This window comes from Podarcis vaucheri, assembly GCF_965113315.1.
Source record: "Podarcis vaucheri genome assembly, chromosome: 1".
NCBI classification, from domain to species: Eukaryota; Metazoa; Chordata; class Lepidosauria; order Squamata; family Lacertidae; genus Podarcis; species Podarcis vaucheri.
The window spans coordinates 85698852-85709204 of record NC_138759.1 but is presented as its reverse complement, the minus strand read 5'-3'; the positions used below and the strand labels follow the sequence as shown (position 1 = coordinate 85709204).

Genomic DNA, 10353 nt, shown 5'->3' with positions numbered 1-10353 from the left:
GTCTCGATACCATTCACCCACACTGCTGTGCCAAAGGAAAAATAATACGGTACTTTGCCCCTTTGACTCAAGTCAGTGGCATTGTTTATTGCCACTTATTGCCAGAAGAGGCATGCTATATCATTTTTCCTGATGAGACATACATTCTTCACATGTCCTCTCTTACTTTGGTGCTCAAGTCTACAAGGAAAGCAAGGAAGGCAAGTAGATGCTTTATTGTACTGGCAGACTTAGGCAGTCAAACATTTTAGGTAGATAGTGCTATTTTTTTAGTGATAGGCATACTCTATTCATTCAATGAGCTGAAGATCAGACATCAGAACTCATGATATCAGTGGGTGATGGGCAAATTTCCATGTCACAATCTTGAAGCCCTTATCAGTAAGAAGGGACTTTATACAGTGGTACCTCAGGTTAAGAACTTAATTCATTCTGGAGGTCTGTTCTTAACCTGAAACTGTTCTTAACCTGAAGCACCACTTTAGCTAATGGGGCCTCCTGCTTCTGCTGCGCTGTCACCTTGCAATTTCTGTTCTCATCCGGAATCAAAGTTCTTAACCCGAGGTACTATTTCTGAGTAAGCGGAGTCTATAACCTGAAGCATCTGTAACCTGAGGAAGCACTGTACTGTAGCTTTCGGTTTTGCAGTAGAAATAACATATCATCCTCACAATATACCTTGTTGTGTTGACTTAATTTTTAAATCCATTTCGTTTTAAAATATGTATTAAAACCCATTCCATTGATTCAAAATTCAGTTATGGGAATGTATAATGTAGGTTTAGTTACTGCTTTATAACAATTATTGTATCTCTGCAATACACTGTTATCATTATGTATATTTTCAATCCATTTATTTTTATCAAACCGTGGCAGATTTGGCAGATAATTCTCTAATTCCCCCCAAAAATCTGGTATTAAGAGAAAGTGTAATTTTGGAGGGTAATGTTGTTAGATGCCACTATACATATTTTATTGATTTTAGGATTTTTTAACAAGAATCTGATATCTTCTTCTTTCAACATGTAACTGAAAGAAAAATTAATGAAATTTCCTAATGAAAAATAGAATAAGATTTTGAGAAATCTTATTTTGTCAGTTGAAAATAGCTGATGAAAAAGCTGAAATAATTTGTATCTGGTTTTATAAAGTTTAACATTTGCAACAAATTGACATTGACTTGATTAATATATTTTAATAGCAAATTCATGTTGTCTTTATGTAGCCAAAAAGGTACCACCCATACCAGGAAAAGGTATCATCTAATGTAGAAAACCCTGACATTTGCAGAAGAGGACAACATTTTTAGGTGGGAAGTTTTAGGTGGAGGGAAACTATCAAACTCAGCATGCCATGAAATGCTGTCTCACTGTGGAAAGGAGTGAATAGAACTCTGTGGGTGGACATTGCAACATTATAGTTGTAGTTTTAAGAAAGATAATAAATGTCTGAACATTGAGGGAGCCTGGCCCCCTTAAAACTGATGCCAAGCGGACTGAGGTGCCTACGATCCCCTAGACGTGGGGCGTTGGCACCCTGCTTCCTGACTGGCTCTCTTATTAAAAACAGAACTACCCTTAGGTTACAAGCTGAATGATCCCTGCTCTTGCTCTTGTAACAAATCTGCTTTGTTTTCTCCGTACTTTAGATATGCAATTTGAGTGGCAATGGAGAAAACCAATATCACAAAAACAAGAGATTTTTACTTCACAGAGCTGTCTGATCTCCCAGAAGTGCGAATCTTTCTCTTTGTAGCAATTCTGCTGATTTACTTGATCACTCTGGTCGGGAATGGATCAATCCTCATGGCAATAGCGACGGATGTTCACCTCCAGACTCCCATGTACTTCTTCATCAGCAACCTGTCTTTCCTGGATGTCCTTTGTCCAACTGTCACTGTGCCCAAGATGCTCCAGGTCTTTATGTCAGAGGACAAGTCAATATCATTTGTTGGCTGTGTATTACAACTCTTCTTTCTGATTGATGCTGTGGGCACTGAAATTTTATTACTCTCAGTGATGGCGTATGACCGCTATGTGGCTATCTGCAGTCCCTTGCACTACACAAACATCATGACAAAAAGGCTGTGTGTTCAGCTGGCTGCTGTGACCTGGCTAACCGGCTTCATCAATCCCATGATTCATACCTCATTGACCTTTACATTGTCCTTCTGTGAGCCCTATAAAATTAACCAATATTACTGTGATATCCCACCAGTAATGGCTGCCTCTTGCTCCTCTACGTACCTCCCTGAACTAGTTCTCCTGCTTGTGGCTGGCATTTTAGGAAGTGGTGCATTCCTAGTCACTCTGATCTCTTATGTCTATATCATATCTACTATCTTGCGCATGCAGTCTGCTGAGGGAAGGCGCAAAGCCTTTTCTACCTGTGGTTCCCACCTGACTGTAGTTTTCCTGTTTTATGGGACCACCATTGCCACCTATGTTCGCCCCACTTCCAGCTATTCGCCCAAACAGGACAGAATTGTTTCCATGTTGTATGGGATTGTTACTCCTATGCTAAACCCTATGATCTACAGCCTGAGGAATAAGGATGTTAAGAGGGCCTTGGTCAAAGCATTTCACCTGAAAAGTTTTTCATGAAGTTATTGGGTTCAATCATCCCTGTCCTTGAATATTGTCCTTCAAATACATTGTACGTCTGAGCTAAAAGTCACTACAATATTCCTTCCTTCCTTCCTTCCTTCCTTCCTTCCTTCCTTCCTTCCTTCCTCCCTCCCTATGAGCCTGTACTGGGCGACTATCATTTAATGACCTGTTATTAAGTAACATATTTACGGAAATCTAATGCGCACTTCTTTTGGGCCAAATCATATTGCGAAATTTAAGGTGTGCATTAGATTTGCTGGTGCATTAGATTTGAGTAAATTCCATATCCAGTTTGGACACCGTACGCTGTTTGGGGATCTGAGGTTTTAAGGCAAAAATTGCAAGAATGCAGGTTAGAGTTTTTGGGGCAGTCACCCTTTTGCAGTGGGAGGGTATGTATAGTGAGGAAAAGGTGAATTGAGATTTTAGAGTGAGACAACAGACAAGAAAGAGAACACGTTTCCCCAAGAGAAGGGGACTTCATGGGGCTTCAAAGCAGAAGGCAGGGGAAGGAGAGGGAGGGGTGGACTTGAGAGTGTTTAATGCATTTCCTGATTCTGCAAGGATGAGGTCTGTTGGGGTTGATGGTGGTGACATGGAAATCTCCTCAGTATAGGAATGAAGGAAAGCCAAGGGTAAAATGCAAGGTGTGTGAGTGTGTTGTTCCACAATAAATGTTCTTCTACAGAGACAGGCGAAGTCTCTTGGGTAACCACAGATTCCTAGATAGTTAGGTGAAAAGCATCAGTTCTTATGTTTGAGTTGGGCTTGAAGATTAACAAAAAAGCAAAGTGTGTAAACTAATGGAAAGGTTTGTACTTAAGGCTAAGAAAGGCTTTTCAGGCCTCATCTACTCATACTGAAGGCATTGGCATGTTGAAGTTGATATTGATTTTCCTGACTACTGCTGGTTCCGTCTGTGTTTTGATAACAGGAAGATCATTCCTGGCAAGCTATTTGATATACCATCTTCTTTCCCCCTATTTGTGACTTTCTAATAGCTGGATATTTAACAGCGCGCATCACCATTTCTAGATTCTTCTGGGTGGCCTCTCAAATGGAAGATAACAGGAATACAAGATGCAGTTTATAAAAGAACCTTTTAAACCAGGTTTGGTCCTGAGGAAATTTGCTGTCCTTGATCCTCTTAGAAATCTATTAGATTTTATGGTTAAATAAAGTTTGCTTGAGTTCACCACAACATGGGACTAACATTTTCTCTCTCTCAATCAGGAACATGGGCAGGGTGGGACATGGAGGGGCAGCTGCTCCCCCCCCAAATCAATAGAAATCAATAAAAAGTACATAGCTATCTGAGTTTCTACCCCCAGCAAAAGGCTTGCCCCACCAAAACAAAAATCCTGGCTATGCCCATGATCAAGACCATTGTATTCCTTTTGGCCAAAAGAGCTTTTGCACATCTGAGTCTTCAAGTCAGGAACGGCAGGGTTCCTTTGAGCCCTTTGTCCAAATGTAGCCACATTTCCTCTCATGGCAGATGTAGTATTTTTTAAACTTTACTTCAGAAAACAATGCCAGCATTTCTCTTGACTCCACATATTTTTTTTAATCGTCTTGCTTTATAATGTGTGCTACAGATTACTTGGAAAGCAAGAAAGGCAAGTGACATCCATTTGTTGGTAGGTAGTCTAATATTATAAAACTTCTGTGCTATTTCTTCCTCATACACTTATTGTATTAATTCCACAAACTAACAATCAGAGATCAGAAGTCATGATCTCAGTAGGTGATCTTTTGCAAGTTTCCTTTTCACAATCTTAAATTCCTTATCTGTAAAATGGAAATGCATATTGTAGGTTTAGGTTTTGCAGTAAAAAAAATCTTTTTAGCATATTCACAATATATTGTTGCCATCATCTAATTTTTAAATCTATTTAGTTGAGTTAAAACCCACTACCTAAGTTTTAAATCCATTTGGAGGGATGTATACAATTGGTTTTGTGATCACAGTTGAAGAAACATAGTGGGTGGAATCAGTGTAGCGCAAAGTGGCCCGTGAGCAGGGGAACGAGGTCCACCTGCACAATGGGACCTTCCCCCCTCTCTTCTGCCATGTACTCCTCTTGCTCCCAGCTCCGGGTTTTCTCCCAACCCTCTACAGCAGATTGAGGGATTACTGGGGGCACAAGGTGGAAGGAGATGTGGCATGAGTGGACTTCATTCTATGCACACAGCAACTCAATTGCATCCCACCAAGATTCTTTGCCATCAAGGACACAGACTGTTTTTTAAAAAAATGTAATATTTTTATTAACTTTTTACAAAAAACAAAAACATTTCATTGAAAGAAAAGAACCTCCCCCCCAGCAAAACTGAACAACAACAACAACAACACACACATACAATACTGTTTTTGTTTTTAAAAAATCATATTAAATCTTTTGGGATTACTTTAATCCCTTAACTTCCATCCATCCCCACCCTAGGTTCAATTTTATTATTTTCATTTAGGTACGTCCCAAAAATCTTAACTTCTATTTTCTTCCATTTTTAATACGTTTTCCAACATGTTACAAGTGTTTTCCGAAATCCTGCTAATGTATTTACTTATGTGCATTGCTTTTGTGTGTACACAATAAATATTTTCCATTCTTCTTTATATTGTTATAATCTTAATTTCTAGATTCCCCAATTATTTTAACCATTTCAGCCTATTCCATTAACTTTATTTACCAATCTTCTTTAGCTGGGACTGCACTGAGCTAGGATTATCCAAATGGCCTTTTCCTTTTTTTCCCCCTTTCCAACATTTAAATGAAGTACAGGCCATGAATTTTAAATCATTCTTCCACCTGAGTATTATGTCTCACATCTTTTGCCCACTTTGTCATGACATACTTGACCTCTTCATCTTTAATTTCCCATTCCAGGCGTGAATTGTACATCTTTGAAGATATTTTAGTTTCTATTTTTTGTCTCTGAAAATTTGAGATTTCATAAGCAAATCCTTCCTTTTTTAATTTTCAAATATTTCATTAGTTGGTAATGTTGCACAGAGAGTTAGGAAGGACACAGACTGTTAATCAGTCAAAGATCAGGTTTTGCTTGAAGCCTAAGGTAAAAGGTAAAGGTACCCCTGCCCATTCGGGCCAGTCTTGCCAGACTCTAGGGTTGTGCGCTCATCTCACTCTATTGGCCGGGGGCCAGCGCTGTCCGCAGACACTTCCGTGGCCAGCGTGACAAGCTGCATCTGGCGAGCCAGCGCAGCACACGGAACGCCGTTTACCTTCCCGCTGGTAAGCGGTCCCTATTTATCTACTTGCACCCAGAGGTGCTTTTGAACTGCTAGGTTGGCAGGTGCTGGGACCGAACGATGGGAGCACACCCCGCCGCGGGGATTCGAACTGCCGACCTGACGATTGGCAAGTCCTAGGTGCTGAGGTTTTACCCACAGCGCCACCTGCGTCCCATTTTGCTTGAAGCCTAATATGGCCTAAATTTTGTATTTTAAATTTCAAAATTGATGATTGTTAAGATTGTTGATAAGATGGCATTTCCTTTTCACATTGGCTCATGGTAGAGCTTTGCTATATTAATTCTAAATTACTGCACAGTGAAAAGTACTTATGACCTTGTTTCAAACAAGGGTCAGGCAATTCCCTCCCACTCAGTTGCCAGTCCCCTCTGGCCAAGCTGGTAGCCATGGGTGGATGAGGGGGTGTGTGGAGACACAAAAATTGAATCATGCTCTATGTAAATAAAAGTCAGAAAGGTAATAAATTATATACTGTTAAGTAGTTAAGCTTTAAACAAATTTACTCTTTTTCCACTGTATTTTAGATATCCCAGTTGACCTAATTGGCAGGAAGATGGAGAAAGACGATATCACAGAAGCAAAAGATTTTTACCTCACCAAGCTGCCTGATCTTCTGAAGTGCAAATCTCTCTCTTTGTGGCAATTCTGCTGACCTACTTGATTACTCTGATAGGGAATGGGGTAATTCTCTTGGCCATAGGGACAGATGTTCACCTCCAGACCCCCATGTATCTCTTCCTCAGTAATTTATCTTATTTAGAAGTCCTTTGCCCAACTGTCACTGTGCCAAAGATGCACCAGGTCTTCGTGTCAGAGGACAAGGCAATATCGTTCTTTGGTTGCATGCTAGAACTCTTATTTCTGATTGATGTGGTGGGCACCCACATTTTATTGCTAGCAGTGATGGACCCACATTTTATTGCTAGCAGTGATGGCATATGACCACTATGTTGCTATCTGCAGTCCATTATTCTACACAAACATCATGAAAAAAGCAAATATAATAATAATAATAATAATAATAATAATAATAATAATAATAATAATACCCTGCCCATCTGGTTGGGTTTCCCCAGCCACTCTGGACAGCTTCCAAGAAAAGATTAAAAATACATTAAAACAGATATTGCTTTGAAGAGACTTTGTCCTCCTGAGAAAAGTAGCTGTGCGAGTCCCATTGAAAGCAATGAGATTTCAAAGTTAAAGTAAGTTCCCTTGAGTTCACCATAACGTGGGCACAACCCATTTTCTATGGATCAGGGCCATTGCATTCAAAATACCTTTTGGCCAAATTAATTTGCACACTAGTGAGACTTAACTCAGGGACTGCAGGATTCCTCAGAGAGCTTTTCCCCAATATAGACACTTTGTCTCGATACCATTCCCCCAACCACCGTGCCAAAGGAAAAACAATACTTTGCCCATTGACTCAAGTCAGAGGCAATGTTTATTTGAATTTTACTTCAGAAGAGCCTTGACATAATTCTCCTGATGAGATATAAATTCTTCACATTGCCCTCTCTTACTGTGGTGCTCAAGTCTACAAGGAAAACAAGGAAGGCAAGTAGATGCTTTAATGTACTGACAGACTTAGACAGTCAAACATTTTAGGTAGGTAGTGCTGTTTTTTAGTGATAGGCATACTGTATTCATTCAAAGAGCTGAAGATCAGACATCAGATCTCATGATATCAGTGGGTGATGGGTAAATTTCCATGTCACAATCTGAAATCCCTTATCAGTAAAAAGCGACTTTATACTGTAGTTTTCGGTTTTGCAGTAGAAAAACCATAGCATCTTCACAATACAAATTGTTGTAATGACTTAATTTTTAAATCCATACTGTTTTCAACTCTGTATTAAAACCCATTCCATTGATTTAAAATTCAGTTGTGGGAATGTATAAGGTAGGTTTACTTACTGCTTTATAATGTATGTTTAGTTACTGCTTTATAACTATCATTGTATGTCTGCTTTACACTGTTATCATTATGTAAATTTTCAATCCATTAATTTTTATCAAACAGTGGTAGATTTGGCAGATAATTCTCTTACCCTAAAAAGGTCTGGTATTAAGAGAAAGTGTAATTTTGGAGGGTAATGTTGTTAGATGCCACTATACATGTTTTATTGATTTAGGTGTTTTTTTAAAAAAATATTTTCTTCTTTTAACATGTATTTTAATGAAGAATTAATGAATTTTTTAAAATGAAAAATAGATTAATATTTTGAGAAATCTTACTTTGTCAGTTGAAAATAGCTGATGAAAAAGCTGAAATAATTTGTATCTGGTTTTATAAATTTTAACATTTGCAACAAAGTGACATTGACTTGATTAATATAAATTCATGTTGTCTTTATGTAGCCAAAAAGGTACCACCCATACCAGGAAAAGGTATCATCTAATGTAGGAAATTCTGACATTTGCAGAAGAGGACAACATTTTTAGGTGGGAAGTTTTAGGTGGAGGAAAACTATCAAACTCAGCATTCCATGAAATGCTGTCTCACTGTGAAAAGGAGTGAATAGAACACTGGTGGACATTGCAACATTGTGTTGCAGGTCAAACATGTAGTTTTAATTACAGATGGGTAGCCGTGTTGGTCTGCCATAGTCAAAATAAAAAAAATTCCTTCCTGTAGCACCTTAAAGACCAACTAAGTTAGTTCTTGGTATAAGCATTTCGTGTGTATCTGAAGAAGTGTGCATGCACACGAAAGCTTATACCAAGAACTAACTTAGTTGGTCTTTAAGGTGCTACAGGAAGGAAATTTGTTTATGTAGTTTTAAGAAAGATAACAAATGTCAGAACATTGAAGGAGCCTGGCACCCTTAAAATTGGTATCAAGTAGTCCGAGGTGCCTAAGGTGCTCTAGAGTTGGGGCATCAGCACCCTGCTTCCCAATTGGCTGTCTTATTAATAACAGAACTACCCTTAGGTTACAAACAGAATGATCCCTGCTCTTGCCCAGACACTGAGGTCCAGCGCCGAGGGCCTTCTGCCAGTTCACTCACTGCGAGAAGCCAAGTTACAGGGAACTAGGCAGAGGGCCTTCTCGGCAGTGGCACGCCCTCCCACCAGATGTCAAAGAGAAAAACAACTACCAGACTTTTAGAAGACATCTGAAGGCAGCCCTGTTTCGGAAAGCTTTTAATGCTTAATAGATTATTGTATTTTAATATTCTGTTGGAAGCTGCCCAGAGTCGCTGGGTAAACCCAGCCAGATGGGCAGGATATAAATAATAAGTTATTATATAATTATTATTGCTCTCTTAACAAATCTGCTTTCTTTTCTCCGTACTTTAGATATGCAATTTGAGTGGCAATGGAGAAAACCAATATCACAAAAACAAGAGATTTTTACTTCACAGAGCTGTCTGATCTCCCAGAAGTGCGAATCTTCCTCTTTGTAGCAATTCTGCTGATTTACTTGATCACTCTGGTCGGGAATGGATCAATCCTCATGGCAATAGCGACGGATGTTCACCTCCAGACTCCCATGTACTTCTTCATCAGCAACCTGTCTTTCCTGGATGTCCTTTGCCCCACAGTAACAGTGCCAAAGATGCTCCAGATCTTTATGTCGGAGAACAAGACAATATCATTTGTTGGCTGTGTATTACAACTCTTCTTTCTGATTTATGCCGTGGGCACCGAAGTCTTCTTGCTCTCAGTGATGGCGTATGACCGCTACGTGGCTATCTGCAGTCCCTTGCACTACACAAACATCATGACAAAAAGGCTGTGTGTTCAGCTGGCTGCTGTGACCTTGCTAACCGGCTTCATCAATTCCATGATTCATACCTCATTGACCTTTACATTATCCTTCTGTGAGCCCTATAAAATTCACCAATATTACTGTGATATCCCACCACTAATGGCTGCCTCTTGCTCCTCTACCTACCTCCCTGAACTGGTTGCTCTCCTTGTGGCTGGCATTTTAGGAGGTGGTGCATTCCTGGTCACTCTGATCTCTTATGTCTATATCATCTCTACTATCTTGCGCATGCGCTCTGCTGAGGGAAGGCGCAAAGCCTTTTCTACCTGTGGTTCCCACTTGACTGTAGTTTTCCTGTTTTATGGGACCACCATTGCCACCTATGTTCGCCCCACCTCCAGCTATTCGCCCAAACAGGACAGAATTGTTTCCATGTTGTATGGGATTGTTACTCCTATGCTAAACCCTATGATTTACAGTCTGAGGAATAAGGATGTTAAGAGGGCCTTGGTCAAAGCATTTCGCTTGAAAATATTTTCATGAAATTATTAGGTTCATTCCATTTGTCCTTGAATACTGTCCTTCAAATACGTTGTACTTCTGAGCTAAAAGTCACTACAATATTCCTTCCTTCCTTCCTTCCTTCCTTCCTTCCTTCCTTCCTTCCTTCCTTCCTTCCTTCTTATGAGCCTGTACTGGGAGACAATCATTTAATGACCTGTTATGAAGTACCATATTTACTGTAATCT

The 10353-nt window shown here is 39.6% G+C and overlaps 2 protein-coding genes across 2 annotated transcripts; both read left to right on the top strand.

Annotated features, from left to right (window-relative positions):
• Positions 1-1667: 1667 nt before the first annotated feature.
• Positions 1668-2603, top strand: LOC309526441 (olfactory receptor 5V1-like; the record flags this gene model as incomplete). Its single annotated transcript, XM_082212546.1, has 1 exon — positions 1668-2603. One exon carries the CDS (start codon positions 1668-1670, stop codon positions 2601-2603), a length of 936 nt encoding a protein of 311 aa, XP_082068672.1.
• A 6608-nt stretch (positions 2604-9211) lies between these two features.
• Positions 9212-10147, top strand: LOC309526422 (olfactory receptor 5V1-like; the record flags this gene model as incomplete). Its single annotated transcript, XM_082212490.1, has 1 exon — positions 9212-10147. The coding sequence occupies one exon, from the start codon at positions 9212-9214 to the stop codon at positions 10145-10147; it is 936 nt and encodes a 311-aa protein (XP_082068616.1).
• Between the last annotated feature and the right edge of the window lie 206 nt (positions 10148-10353).